This window comes from Grus americana, chromosome 1 (genome assembly GCF_028858705.1).
Source record: "Grus americana isolate bGruAme1 chromosome 1, bGruAme1.mat, whole genome shotgun sequence".
Lineage (NCBI taxonomy): Eukaryota > Metazoa > Chordata > Aves > Gruiformes > Gruidae > Grus > Grus americana.
In genome coordinates this window covers 171,548,108-171,563,243 of record NC_072852.1, presented here as the reverse complement: position 1 = coordinate 171,563,243, position 15,136 = coordinate 171,548,108, and the positions used below count along the sequence as shown (strand labels likewise).

The window sequence follows — 15,136 nt, the reverse complement described above, 5'->3', positions numbered from 1 at the left end:
TGGGATCTTTTCAGTTATGCAATAAGAACATCTAAACACACATTTGGCAGCTTTTTGAAGGCACACAGAGTATAGCTAGATGCCTACACATGAGCTAGCTGCCCAAGCTTCCATCACAGTCAGTGGAAATCAAGTCAATAGAGCCGATAGTTGCACTAAATTTTAAGAATCTAAGGTGCCCACACTCTCCACAAACTTGTTACTAATTTGTTGCATTTAAATTACAGCTTAGGTCACCCCTGCCAATCTGGTGCACTACAGCTTGTGCAGTTTATGTGGGTCACACAAGTTTTATGCAGAACTGGGAATTGACTGGTAGTCTAATTAAAGCCTTGACAGCCTAATCAAAGGATTGTTATTAGTCTGGGTACAATGGTACTAACAATTATAATTCAAATTATCCAAACATTATGGCTCATCCCAGTAATGATACAGTGAAAAATAAGATATCCAAACTTTATAGTAATTTTCCCTTTCTCTGGTATTATTCTTACCCTTCCACTGTCACTGGTGACACAGAGATCACGTCCTAAGGTTGATGGCTTCTGTCTAGGGGGAGGGTGTCATGGCGAGCCATCCATGGAAGAGGTATGATGTGTGGGGGCGGTTCTTCCTTCTCTTTTCTGGAAATACGATGTTGGTATTGATGGTTTCTTCCTCCTTACTCTTGGGTCTGCTTAGTGTCATTACTATGTACTTGCTAACGCAGTCCACTTGCTCCTTATTCATTGGTTTGCAATTCCATATTACATCCAAATCTACTATGTACTATGTACGGTATGTTTTACATGTATCAGATACCTGTTGTTTGCTCTTTTTATTACCCCTAAATTGTTTTACCCAGCTTCCAAGGTTGCATTCCTTTGGCAGCCAGTAACTGACTACTGATGAGTTGTTTATGACCCAGGGCCCTCTGTTATCATCCCGTGTCTGCACTTTCAAGGCTCCAGTTATCATCCTACGCCTGTACTTCTCTACACTGCATTGTTATTCTAGCGTCATACATAGATCACTAGAGAAAGAAAAACTACATGTTGTATCTACTACTTATAAAAACATATATTACTATAAGCCTTACACCATTCAAACCAAGGCTGAAACAAATCAGGTAGCAGTCACTTGGTTATCAGACAACTGCTGTTAGAGCTAAACAAACTAAACCCAACCTCCAGGCAGGTCAAGACAAGTCCAGGTGAATCTTGACCTGTCCTAATGACTGTGTTGTCAGCTTAATGCAGAGCCTGCAGCCTGCTACTCGCAATGATAGCACTGTATGCACTGGGCTGTAAGGCTGAAGAGTCTGGAGAGCTATTGAGCTCACCGTGTAACAGCTGCCTCCATTTGAAGAACTCAGTCCCACTTATAGTGTCCTGAATGTGTTTTGAATCCTGGTGATGCATTCCTTGATTTTCAAGGGGAGTAAATTATTAACATTTTCTTTACCTACTTCTGATAGTGCTAAGATCAAATAATGTTTTTAAAAGTCGTCCTGAAAAGCACATGCTTGGCAAAATTGTTTGGAAATGCAAATACCATGGTCTTATCTACACATGCTTTACCTCTTTGAGAGCTCATACGTCAGCAACTGGTCCATTACACTTTTGGAACCAGCTTTTCTATCACTCTCATGTCCGAATGAGCCCAACAAAGACCACACTTCCTTCACGACTGGGACATTTGCTTTAGAGTAGAAATAGCTGAGACCAGCATGTCCTTCCAAGTGGACATTTGCGTGCTGAGTTGATCAACAATCTGTGTTGCTTTTTGACACCTGAGTTGCAGTCATATTCCTGTAGTACTTGCTGACTTGTCACTATACCTGCTACACATAGATTCACTTTTGTTGGGATTCTTGCACAAGACCCAGATCTTTATCTCCAGTTGTAAAAGTCAGAAAAAATTGCTGGAAAACACTATGGGTCCCATTCAGCCTGCAACTCTGGGCTTTGTTTCTGTTGAAACTTGCTATGGTATATATCAAAGGCTAGGAAATTTAAGATGATGCATGTCTGAGTCTGTTCTTCAAATGGAGTTGGCATATGGTCAGTGGAAACAGGACCTAAGAAAGCAATCTTAGATCCGTAAGTACAGGGAGCAAAGGACTATTTCTTTGTTCCAGTCAAACTCAAAAGTATCAGCCAGCATCTTAGGCAATATGGTTTCTCACGTCTGTTGGTTCCTAAGTTTGCAAAGGTTCTTGCAAATCTTTTTTCACCTCTCTCTCCTCCTGTTTGGTGCCTTCTCTTCTTTCTGAGATTTAACATTGCCTGCAGATTTTACAGAGGTTCCCATTTTCAGTTCCTACTATCTTGCTTCTTATTATATTTGTCAGCACAAACAGCTTAATAGCAGTATTGTCAGCACATGGTTCGGCACTCCTGGAAGCTCTCACTGCACTGTATTCCAAATGACAAGGAAATAAACTTACTTAATTCTTACTCAATGTAATTATTAAGTTATAGACTTATGGATGGAACATGCCATGGTTCTGATCCTCAGTCACTCATTCTCCTTTCTGAGATAGGCATCTGTTTGTTTTTTTTTTTTCCTGTTATGGCCACATTGTGGAACTAGCATGGTGGTTGATGCTCACGTGGTTTTCACCTCCAAGAGAATATGGCTGGCATGTGAACACAGTTCCAGAAGTACAGGAGACTTGTCTGCTATGCCTGGAATTAACCTCTTCAATATGCTTTCCCTCTTTCGTCTTCTCCTCCTTATTCTGTAATGAGCAAAATTAGCCCTTAAGTGGCCTTTTCCTCAACTTTCCAGTGAGAAAAGGGCTAATCAATGAGATATCCTAAAAAAAAAAAAAAAAAAAAAAAAGAGCTCCAGCAGAGATTAAGTACCTTCAGATTAAGTACCTTCTCCTATTCTTCTGAAAAACACACCCTTATTAAAGATACACTGCACACCCCATGGGTCACCTGCCAGCTTCCTCATCTTGTGTGCTGCTTTTTTATGTCTGAATTCATTCAGGACCTCCTTGCTCACCCAGGCAGGACTCCTGCTGCCTCTAATTTCCTGCTTGGTGGGATGGACCTTTCTTGAGCTTGGAGGAGGTGATCTTTGACTATCAACCAGCTCTCTTGGACCCCTCTTCTTTCCATGGTCATATCCTATGGGATTCTTCCAAGCAGATCTCTGAAGAGGTTGAAGTCTGCTCTCCTGAAATGCAGGCTTGTGGACCTGCTTTTTGCCTTGCTTCCTCCTCTTAGGATCCTCCCGGATCCTCACACGGCCACTGCAGCCAAGGCTGCCTCCAACTTTCATATCCCTGACCAGTTCTTCCTTGTTTGTAAGTATCAAGTCCAGGAAAGCGCCTGTCCTTGTTGACTCCTCAAGGCCGAGAGAGCTGGGATTGTTCGGCATGGAGAAGAGAAGGCTGAGGGGGATCCCACACGTGTATAAATAGGTGAAGGAGGGAATGAAGAAAAGGCAGACAGATGTTTTTCAGTGGTGCCCAGTGACAGGACCAGAGACATCTATCTTAGAATGAGATTAATTGCATCATGGAGGTGCCCTTTTTTCTCCACTCACTATAAAAAACATCCAGATATCTAGATCTGATGCAGACATCTGTAACAGAAACATCTAAATTTAGGTAAGCGAACCACACTGTAGTGGAATAAATCTGGGCAACACAGCTGACAAATATTTCAAGATGTGTTCTTCCTTTTGTTTAGCTGAACTCACATAATGATGTGCAGGATCAAACCCTTACTGCACTGCTGAGTTTAAAGCACTGCTGTACATTCCAAGCAGCATATAAGACACTCAAGCACAGCACTGTCTTTTTTGCCTCTAAACTGATATGAATGCTGAAATATCATGCCTGAAGCTATATACATGCACTGCACAACTGAACAAAAACCACCTTCAGTGGAAATTGTCATTGAAGACTATTCTCAAAAATCATCTTTACTTTCATCCACTGCAGTTCTAGGTCAGCTCAGATGTTAATGGATACTCCCGCTCAAGTTCAGCAAACTAGGCGTTTTTTCCAGAAAGCTACATGCTTTTGAAAACAAGAGTATGGAAAAGACTTGAGCAATTTTAATTACAGTTGTGACTATGTGTTTGCATATTACTAGTTCCTGAGGTGTGTCTGGATAAAATTTGGGCGACTGCCTCTATTTAGCTGAAATAGTACAGTGTATTCTGACAGAGGGATACATGTTATTTGACTGTTACCATGCTAGTCCGGTGAAAAAGAATATTCTTCTCCATGTTTAACAAGTTATCTTTTGAGGAAAGCAGTCATATTCAGATAGTTTTAACTGCCACCTAAGCTCATGTGTTTAGCTAATAGGTAAAAACTATGCATGTCAGAAATCCTCTGAAAGTCATTTGAAGGGCTTCGCAAGATACAGAATGCTGACTCAACAGGAAACTTGAGGCACGGGGCCTTAGAATTTAGGCTGAGTTAGCGTTGCAGCTGGCTAGGTTTGGTTGACGATATGGTGGTTAATGGCATGGTAATGCTCTATTTTTGTTTATATTAGACTTAGCTTCAAAGGGGACTAAGCTAGCATTACAAGGAGCCACTGTAACAGCGCAGCACTGTGTGGTTTTTAATGCAGTTGTATTACAAACACAGAATAAAAGGCTAGTTCCTAATCCAAGAGGTTTATAATTTCTGCAGAGCTCTATTTTAGAAGAGAAGAAAATCAATTTGGGCGTAAAGCCTGCTCAAGAGCTGTAGATATGGGAAACACATAATGATGAACAGACTGAAAGTTATTAGAACAAAACCATCATCAGTGCTGTGCAGGACAGTGTGTCACAGCACATCTAATTTGAATGATCAGCATCATCTTGATACTGAAAAGATCATTTTCACTTTATAGCTTTTTCAAATAGATTCTTATATTGTGTTATAAGTGCTAGGAGAAATGCCAATACATTAGACTTACTGACCTAGCAGTAACTTACTCAGCTTCCCTCTGTTCCTGCAGAACTTGGCATTCATTCTTCATAGCACCATCCAGTTTGTGTCACATTATGTGGAAATACAACTTTCTAAGAAGAATCCCCTCTCAGAGACAAGCACACACTGCCGCAGCCTTTATTTATGGCCTCGATACCATTTCCTCTGGATTCATAACTTACTCCACAAAACTGGCTAAGCAACCAGCTCGCAGCGGCAGCTCGCTACATTTTTTTTTTCCTGCAAACACACCAAGCTATACTGAAGAAGCTGTACAGCTACTAATGTGAGCATTGGCTCCCTGAATTTGTCTGAAGTGTAGCTATGTCTGTTTGGTAGATAATGTCCTTCACTTCTATGGTCTCCTGCTTTAACCGTGCTTGTGGCCAGCAAAGGTAATTAGCATAAGCTGTAACGGAGACAACAGAAATAGGGATCTTAGACAAAGTACAGCTATGCACAGGTATAAAAAAATGTTTTTATAAATATATTAACAACAAAAGGACGACTAAGGAGCATCTCCATCCTTTATGGGATGCGGGGAAAAAAATAGTCACAAAGGATGAGGAAAAGGCTGAGGTACTTAATGCCTTCTTTGCCTCAATCTTTAATAATAAGACCAGTTGTTCTCTGGGTATCCAGCCCCCTCAGCTGGAAGACAGGGACGGGGAGCAAAATGAAGCCCTCATAATCCAAGGGGAAATGGTTAGTGACCTGCTGCACCACTTAGACACACACAAGTCTATGGGGCTGGATGGGATCCACCCAGGGGTACCAAGGGAGCTGGTGGAAGTGCTCACCAAGCCACTTGCCTTCATTTATCAGCAGTCCTGGCTAAGTGGGGAGGTCCCACTTGACTGGAGGTTGGCCAATGTAATGCCCATCTACAAGAAGAGCCAAAAGGAGGATATGCAGAACTACAGGCCTGTCAGTTTGACCTTGGTGCTGGAGAAGGTTATGGAGCAGATCATCTTGACTGCCATCATGTGGCACATACAGGATAACCAGGTGATCAGGCCCAGTCAGCATGGCTTCATGAAAGGCAGGTCCTGCTTGACCAACCTGATCTCCTTCTAGAACAAGATGACCGGCTTAGTGGATGAGGGAAAGGCTGTGGATATTGTCTACCTGGACTTTAGTAAAGCCTTTGATGCCATTTCCCACAGCATTCTCCTGGAGAAACTGGCTGCTCAGGGCTTGGACAGGTATACTTTTCACTGGGTAAAATCCTGGCTGGATGGCCTGGCCCAAAGAGCTGTGGTGAATGGAATGAAATCCAGTTGGTGGCCAGTCACAAGTGGTGTTCCCTGGGGCTTGGTACTGGGGCCAGTTCTCTTTAATATCTTTATCAATGATCTGGATGAGGGGATTGAGTGCACCCTCAGTAAGCTTGCAGATGACACCAAGCTGGGCAGCAGTGTTATCTGCTTAAGGTAGGTAGGCTCTACAGAGGGACCTGGGCAGGCTGGATCAATGGGCTGAGGCCAATTGTATGAGGTTCAACAAGGCCAAGTGCCGGGTCCTACACTTGGGTCACAACAACCCCAGGCAACGCTGCTACAGGCTTGGGGAAGAGTGGCTGGAAAGCTGCCTGGCAGAAAAGGACCTGGGGGTGTTGGTCGACAGCTGGCTGAATAGAAGCCAGCAGCATGCCCAGGTGGCCAAGGCCAACAGCTTCCTGGCTTGTATCAGCAATAGTGTGGCCAGCAGGACGAGGGAAGTGATTGTCCCCCTGTACTCAGCACTGGTGAGGCTGTACCATGAGTCCTGTGTTCAGTTTTGGGTCCCTCACTACAAGAAGGACATTGAGGTGCTGGAGTCTGTCCAGAGAAGAGCAACGAAGCTGGTGAAGGGTCTAGAGCACAAGTCTTAGGAGGAGCAGTGGCAGAGGGAACCGGGGTTGTTGAGCCTGGAGAAAAGGAGGCTGAGGGGAGACCTTATCGCTCTCTACAACTACCTGACAGGAGGTTGTAGCCAGGTGGGTGTTGGTCTCTTCTCCCAAGTAACAAGTGATAGGACAAGAGGAAATGGCCTCAAGTTGTGCCAGGGGAGGTTTAGATTAGATATCATGAAAAATTTCTTCACTGAAAGGGTTGTCAATCATTGGCACAGGCTGCCCAGAGAAGTGGTTGAGTCACCATCCCTGGAGGTATTTAAAATGCAGATGTGGTGCTTAGGGACATGGTTTAGTGGTGGACTTGGGAGTGCTAGGTTAACGGTTGGACTTGATGATCTTAAAGGTCTTTTCCAAAATGATTCTATGATTCCATAAGTTTGTCAGAATATACCTGAACTAGTTTAAAACTGCCTCTGTGACTAACAGGAAATAGCTGTGGCAGCATAGAGATCTGTGCAGACTGCAAAATCCATCCTAGACCAAGGCAAATATTTGACATGTTTCCCACCCTGAGCTCTGTGTTGCAGTAATGACAGTTAAAGCTGGTTCCGCATGGTATTTGAACATATCCAAGGACCAGATTCACAAGACTATACACATGTATATACACAGTAAACAAAGATGACAACAACGTAATTGAAAATCGGTATTCAGCTGCAAAATCTCAAAAGTAGCCCAGTGTTCCTATTAATGATGGCACTGCCTGTGTTGCCTAAAAAAGGAGAAGAAAAGATGAAGAAAACCAAGCCAACCTCCTGCTGTTTCTTTCTAAGAAATTCAGTCCCAGTTGTTTCTTTAAGCCAACTTCCTGCTTAAAGCAGCTATCTAAACTCATATAGAGATCAGAAAATTTGTGCAGTTTACATAACCAAGAACTTGGAATCAAAACTAAATAGTTTATCAACAGAGTTTGAAAACTGAGGAAAACAAATACAGGCAGTGAATTCACAGCCTGGTTTCAGGTCAGTCCATGAATACATTATGTGCATTATTTTAATTAGATTTACATTTGGAAAAATCTACTTATTTCTCACTGACATTATCTGTATGAGAGGTTTGAAGATCATTGCTTAAGATGCAAAATAATGTTATAAAACCTGCAATTTTTGTTTAGTTTTGAATAGAAATGTACAGCTTTTATTCTAAATTCTTGATGTGGCACAACAAGCAAAATAGGATAGCAAGCATAATATTTACTTAAAATAGTACAAAATTGTAGAGTAATATAAATATGCAATATTGGTTTTATGTATGTTTATTAAGATAAAATTAACCTAGTTCTGAAATCTACCTATTCTCTAAGTTCTATCAAAACCCTTAAAAATTTGAATAGGCTTATACAGGTCAAGAAGTGTAAAGTTAAATATAGTGCTTCCTTATTTGCTGGCCATTGATTGAATAATTAATGAAAAACAAATTAACAATTGCTAACAGTCTTGTAGTGCTTGCTTTTTTGCACTTAAGTTCAGACTTGTTTGAATTCCGATCACATCCTTCAAGTTAACTTTTCACAGAACTGAGCTTGCAACAGTTATTACTACCAAGAAGATTCTTTTCTTGGCTCATTTTCATGGTGGAGCAAAGTTTAAACTGTTGTAAACTTGCCGACTAACAGCAATTAAGTTTCTTCATTCCTAAAACAAATCTGAAGCAATACTTTCTTTTAAATGTCATTTTGACAATATTTTGTTTACATGCTATTTAGAGCACTATTTATGTTTCCTTAAATACAGATCTTTTACAATAAACAATTTACTGCAGGATCCAGAAAAGAGTGATAACCATTACTGTCACTGTAGACCCTTAAGGTTTAAGAAGGTCAAACTGAAAAAGTAAATTTTAAAGCTAATACTGAAGTGGTTTATTCAACATGATTTGTTCACTTAAGTAAAAAGGTCCTAACAGTTGTGCTATACACATTTCTCACATTCAATATATATTTTGTACAAGAGAGATGTGGACATATTGGCAAGAGTCCAACAAAGGGCCATGAAGATGATGGAGTGACTGGAGCATCTCTCCTGTGAGGGCAGTCTCCAAGACTGGAGAAGAGAAGGCTTGGGGCAGATGTCATCAATGTATATAAATACCTGAAGGGAGGGCGCAAAGAGGACAGAGCCAGGCTCTTTCCAGTGGTGCCCAGTGACAGGACCAGAGACAATGGGTACAAACTGAAATGCAGGAGGTTCCATGTGAACATCAGGAAACACTTTTTTTTTTTTTTTTTTTTACTGTGAGATTGACAGAGCACTGGCACAGGTTACCCAGAGAGGTTCTGGAGTCTCCATCATTGGAGATATTCAAAAGCCATCTGGACATGGTCCTGGGCAGCTGGCTCTAGGTGGCCCTGCTTGAGCAGGGGGTTGGACCAGATGACCTCCAGAGGTCCCTTCCAACCTTAACCCTTCTGTGGTTCTGCAATTTAAAGGTGCCTTAGTGCTTGCTGATTACTTTGTATTATAGACTAATATTACAGCATAGTCAAAACCTCTGGAACCAGTCAGTTAATTTAAAATATACAGATAACGTTATTTTGAAAATACAAAGATCTGACAGAAATGCATGACCTTGCTTTTTTAGCCTTCTACCAGCACAATGACATAGCCTCCTGTCCTGGTTTCAGCTGAGAGGGTTGATTTTCTTCATAGTAGCTAGTATGGGGCTATGTTTTGGATTTGTGCTGGAAACAGCATTGATAATATAGAGATGTTTTTGTTCCATGGACCTATTGTTGAGCAGTGCTTACACAGAGCCAAGGCCTTTTCTGCTTCTCACACTGCCCTGCCAGCGGGATGGCTGGGGGTGCACAAGGAGTTGGGAGGAGACACAGACAGGACAGGTGACCCCAACTGACCAAAGGGATATTCCATACCCTATGATGTCATGCTCAGTTTATAAGGAGCTTGGCGGAAGAGGATGGGGAAGAGGATGGGGGGGGGCGGCAGCGGCATTTGGAGTGATGGCGTTTGTCTTCCCAAGTAACCGTTACACGTGACGGAGCCCTGCTTTCCTGGAGATGGCTGAACACCTGCCTGCCCATGGGAAGTGGGGAATGAATTCCTTGCTTTGCTTTGCTTGTGCGTGCGGCTTTTGCTTTACCTGTTAAACTGTCTTTATCTCAACCCACGAGTTTTCTCACTTTAACTTTTCCAATTCTCTCCCCCATCCCAATGGGGGGAGTGAGTGAGAGGCTGCGTGGTGTTCAGCTGGCAGCTAGGGTGAAACCACCACACCTCCTATCCAGTTACATAGCTTTAAAAAATAGTTACAAAGTTCCAGAAAGAGTAAGAACTCAAAGATAGACATATTTAAAGCCTAAATTAGTCACATCATCTGTTTTGAGGATAAGTCCCATAGGTACACTGATAATATTCCTGAAGAAGCTGGGTCTCTGTATATCTCACAAGTTGTATCACCCATCCAAAATTTGTCTCTAATTATGAAACTCCCTCCCCACACACATCTTTAGTACCTCTGCTGACTCTACCCCTGCCTCTACTGACTCTTTTCCCAAGCTTCTATGGAATATTTTCTAATTTTCCTATTAAAGACATTCTGTTTCTTGCCTATTGTCCTTTCTTTGCTTAAAAGAAGTGATTTGCACAAGTTCAAAACTGGAAGTTACATTTTAATAAATGCTTACTCAATTGTATTCTAACATTTAAAGACTAAAATGCTATTTGGCAGCTACTAACTAGTGCCCAGGTTGGAGTTTCTAAGACAGTGTATTCCATGGAGCTGAGATACAAAAAACCCCCACACTTAAAAAAAGTGTGGAAGTCAGGCGACATTTTCAAAATTTCAGATCAACACTCCATTTCTGTTTTATACACTTTTCAGGAAACATCTTCCTGGGCTGAGATGTCCCATGCAACACTGCAGAAACAGTTTACTTTGGGGAAATTTTTTTCTAAAAATATTTAAGACACTAGAAGTTAAACCTGTTACATGAACAATCCAAATTCCATTTCCCATGAAATCTGGTAATATAATCAAGAGCTTTTCCTTCAATTTGGTAACAGAAGCACAGTGCAGTACTCTGTACAGACTATTCTTAAACTCAACGTGACCTTTACTAATAACTGTTCCTTTTAAGACAGAATAATTAAAGAGAAACTGTCATTATGTATAGAGGTAAAGAGGAAAAAGGAGGAACTCCTGTTAGGAAACTAATAACATTAATCAATTTCTAACCTATATTTCCTTGCCAACTTTGTTTCTTAACTGTTAGGGCTTTTGACGTGCAACAGAGTTCTTGTACAAGAAACATAACAAATGCAATGAATAGATCAGGCCCGCACTTACCAAACTTGTTTTGTTTGGGTAGCTTTAGTGAACGCTGCATTAGCCAGATACGGGCTGCAAGCAAAGCCCTGGGCGCACGCAGAAAACCTCACGCTTCCACCCCCTCCTCCCATGTAATCCTGTGTATCTTTACTCCCTCCCACCCCCATCTAGAAACAAAACTCTGAGCTCGCTCTCCACTTCTTTGCCGTCCTACGCACACAAACTGGGACTTCACTCCCTCAAGTCCTCACTCGCCTGCGCTGGTCAGCCCCCGCACAAGCAAGCAGCCTAGATAAAGGCGATGATCTGGGCTGCAGGACAAAGCTCTGCGTGCAAGCCATCAGTAACAGCAAGAAGCTGCTTTCGTGAGAGCATTTACCTTCCAGACCAGTTATACTCTGCCTCACGTACAGATGCTCCTCTCCACTGCAGCTAGGAGCTGTAGCTACAGCAATTTTGAAATGGCTTCGTACCACAGCTACATCTCTGACAGTTTGGGAAGCCAGGAATGAGTCATCCTCATCTGATATGCCACTACGGGTGACGGTGTTTTTCACTGTTTTTTACCCTAGGAGGTCAAAAATGTATAAACACATAAACATTTATAGTTTTAGGAGTAAGAGAGGAGGAGAAAGTAACATTTTCTTGCCAGAGAATGGTGCTTTGTCTGGAATTTTCAAAGGAACCAAAGGCAAACATGCTCGTGACTCAACATTGTTACAGGGAGATGCCTATTCAAGATCATTCTCCAGGTCTGAAGTATTTCTTCAGTGCCATAGCCTACATCTTCTCGCCCCATGGAGATAAGTAGCTAAGCAAGGTATGGTTTTGGGACAGAACAGCTTCACATAATAGTACTGCAGAGAAACGAGCGGGGAAAGGGCTGAGATGCAGACATCTGGCCATGAGCTGGGCACTGCACATGCACAGCCACCCACGAAGCCTACAGAGGGTGGAAGCAAGGGCAGGTAGCCTGGGAGGAATACAGAGAAACTGTCTGAGCAGCCAGGGATCAGGTTAGGAAAGCCAAAGCCCTGATAGAAATTAGTCTGGCCAGGGAGGTAAAGGACAACAAGAAAAGCTTCTATAGGTATGTCAGTGATAAAAGGAGGATGAGGGAAAATGCGGGTCCCCTCCAGAATGAAACGGGCGACCTGGTTACCCAGGATATGGAGAAGGCTGAGGTACTCAACGACTTCTTTGCCTCAGTCTTCACTGCCACACTGCCCAGGTCACAGAAGCAGGGACTGGGAGAATGCAGAACCGCCCACTGTAGGAGAAGATCAGGTTTGAGAATATCTAAGGAACCTGAAGGTGCACAAGTCCATGGGACCTGATGAGATGCATCTGTGGGTCTTGAGGGAACTGGTGGATGAAGTGGCCAGGCCACTCTCCATCATATTTGAGAAGTCCTGGCAGTCTGATGAAGTTCCCGCCGACTGGAAGAGGGGGAACGTAATCCCCATTTTTAAGAAGGGGAAAAAGGAAGACCCAGGGAACTACAGGCCGGTCAATCTCACCTCTGTGCCTGGCAAGATGATGGAGCAGACCGTCCTGGAGACTATGGTCAGGCACATGGAAAACAAGGAGGTGACTGGTGACAGCCAACACGGCTTCGCTAAGGGCAAATCGTGCCTGACAAACTTGGTGGCCTTCTATGATGGGGTTAGAGCATCCGTGGATAAGGGAAGGGCAACTGACGTCATCTACCTGGACTTGTGCAAGGCATTTGACACTGTCCCGCACGACATCCTGGTCTCTAAATTGGAGAGACATCGATTCGATGGATGGACCACGCGGTGGATAAGGAATTGGCTGGATGGTCGCACTCAAAGAGTTGTGGTCAACGGCTCAATGTCCAAGTGGAGAACGGTGACGAGTGGTATTCCTCAGGGGTCGGTATTGGGACCGGCACTGTTTAACATCTTTGTCGGTGACATGGACAGTGGGATCGAGTGCACCCTCAGCAAGTTTGCTGACGACACCAAGCTGTGTGGTGTGGTCGACACACTGGAGGGAAGGGATGCCATCCAGAGGACCACGACAGGCTGGAGAGGTGGACCTGTGCGAACCGCATGAAGTTCAACAAGGCCAAGTGCAAGGTCTTGCACATGGATCAGTGCAATGTGAAGGACAAATACAGGCTGGGCAGAGAATGGATTGAGAGCAGCCCTGAAGAGAAGGACTTGGGGGTGTTGGTTGATGAAAAGCTCAACATGACCCAGCAACGTGTGCTTGCAGCCCAGAAAGCCGTGTCCTGGGCTGCATCAAAAGAGGTGTGACCAGCAGGTCGAGGGAGGTGATCCTGCCCCTCTACTCTGCTCTTGTGAGACCCCACCTGGAGTACTGCGTCCAGCTCTGGGGGCCCCAGTACAGGAGAGACATGGAGCTGTTGGAGAGAGTCCAGAGGAGGGCCACGAAGCTGATCAGAGGGCTGGAGCACCTCTCCTGTGAGGACAGGCTGAGAGAGTTGGGGTTGTTCAGCCTGGAGAAGAGAAGGCTCAGGGGAGATCTAATTGCGGCTTACCAGTTTCTGAAGAGACCTACAGGAAAGATGGGGAGGGACTGTTTATCAGGGAGTGTAGTGACAGGACAAGGGGTAATGGGTTTAAGCTGAAGGAGGGTCGATTTAGATGAGATGTGAGAAAGAAATTCTTTACTGTGAGGGTGGTGAGGTATTTGAACAGATTGCCCAGAGAGGTTGTGGATGCCCCCTCCCTGGAAGTGTTTAAGACCAGGTTGGGTGGGGCTTTGTGTAACCTGGTCTAGTGGAGGGTGTCCCTGCCCGTGGTAGGGGGGCTGGAACTAGATGATCTTTGAGGTCCCTTCCAACCCAAACCATTCTACGATTCTTTGATTCTATGACCGGGGGTGGCCGCCAGCACGGCCAGGGCCTCTAACAGCCCTCGGCCTAGTGAGTGGCGCCTTCGGCAGCGGCACAGATGGCAAAGCCCGTGGACAGGAGATCGCAGGCTGGACCGTGGGCTCCGCAGCCCCGAGTGAAAGACAAGGAGAGGAGCGACAGCGGGGCGGCAGGCGGAGCAGCAAGGCGACGCAGCCCTGCCCAGGCGGAGCAGCCACGGAGGCCGCAGCCCCCCGGGCCCGGGAACAACACGGCCCCCGCCCTTGCGGCCCTCCCAGCAGCAGCTGCGCGCATGCGCGCCCGGCACCCTCGGGGTGCTGGGCTGCAGGAGCACGCGCGTCGCGGTGTGTCACGGAGAGGGGGCAGTGACTCCCCGCACCACGCCCCGCCCCACCGCCGTGCGTGCGGCGTGGCTCTGCCGGCACCGCCCCTGGCGGGGGCGGTGCGCGGGGTGTAGGGCGGTGCCTGGGCCGGCTCCACTCCCCGGGTTGCCGGGGGGGGCGGGCGCAGCGGGGGAGGGCCGGGGCGGCGGCGGCGGCGGCGGCTCCGGTCGAGCGGGCGGGGGAAGGGCCGAGGGACGCGGGGCAGGTCGGAGTAGTTGCGGCCGCGCTTGTGCGTGTCCGCGGGCGGCTAGGATGGATCACCACCAGCCCGCCAGCCGCTACCGAGTGGTGAGTGCAGCGACCCCAAGTCGGCCCCGCTCGCCTCTCCCCGCCTCCTCCGGTCGGGACGGCGCGGCGGGGGAGGGGGCGGCGGCCGGGGCGCCCTTCCCCCTCTACCCCTCGGTTCTCGGCTGCCACGCGCGGGGCTTCGGCAGGGACCCCCTGGCGCTTCTCCAGCGCCGATACGGGCCCGAGCGCGGCCCCGTCCCCTCCCCTGCCCCGGCGGCGGGACTCTTGACAGCCGGGCCTTGCCCGGGCAGCGCGGCCCCGGCGGGACCTGCTCCCCCCCCTCCTCCCACCCCGGCAGCCTTAGCGCCCGGCCTCTGAGGGGGCAGCTGGCCGGCCTCGGCCGCGCTTCCCTGCACGGGAAACCGTCCTCCTTCCCCTCCCTCCGGCTCCCCCTCGGCGGTTGGTCCCGGTGTGGGGGCGGTGGGTTTTCCCGAGTGCGTCCCCAGCCGGTGAGGGGGTGGCGGGTCTCTCCGGAGAGCGGAGTCGAA

The 15,136-nt window shown here is 46.2% G+C and overlaps 1 protein-coding gene across 2 annotated transcripts in view; it reads left to right on the top strand.

The window, feature by feature from the left end:
• Positions 1-14,484: 14,484 nt before the first annotated feature.
• NDFIP2 (Nedd4 family interacting protein 2) overlaps positions 14,485-15,136 on the top strand; it is a 49,614-nt gene continuing 48,962 nt past the window's right edge. The window contains exon 1 of one of the 2 annotated variants that reach the window (XM_054827810.1): positions 14,485-14,648. In XM_054827810.1, coding sequence (XP_054683785.1) covers positions 14,613-14,648 — 36 coding nt within the window. In that variant the 5' untranslated portion in view covers positions 14,485-14,612. The remainder of the gene's footprint in view (positions 14,649-15,136) is intronic. The other variant, XM_054827801.1, reaches the window with a different exon arrangement.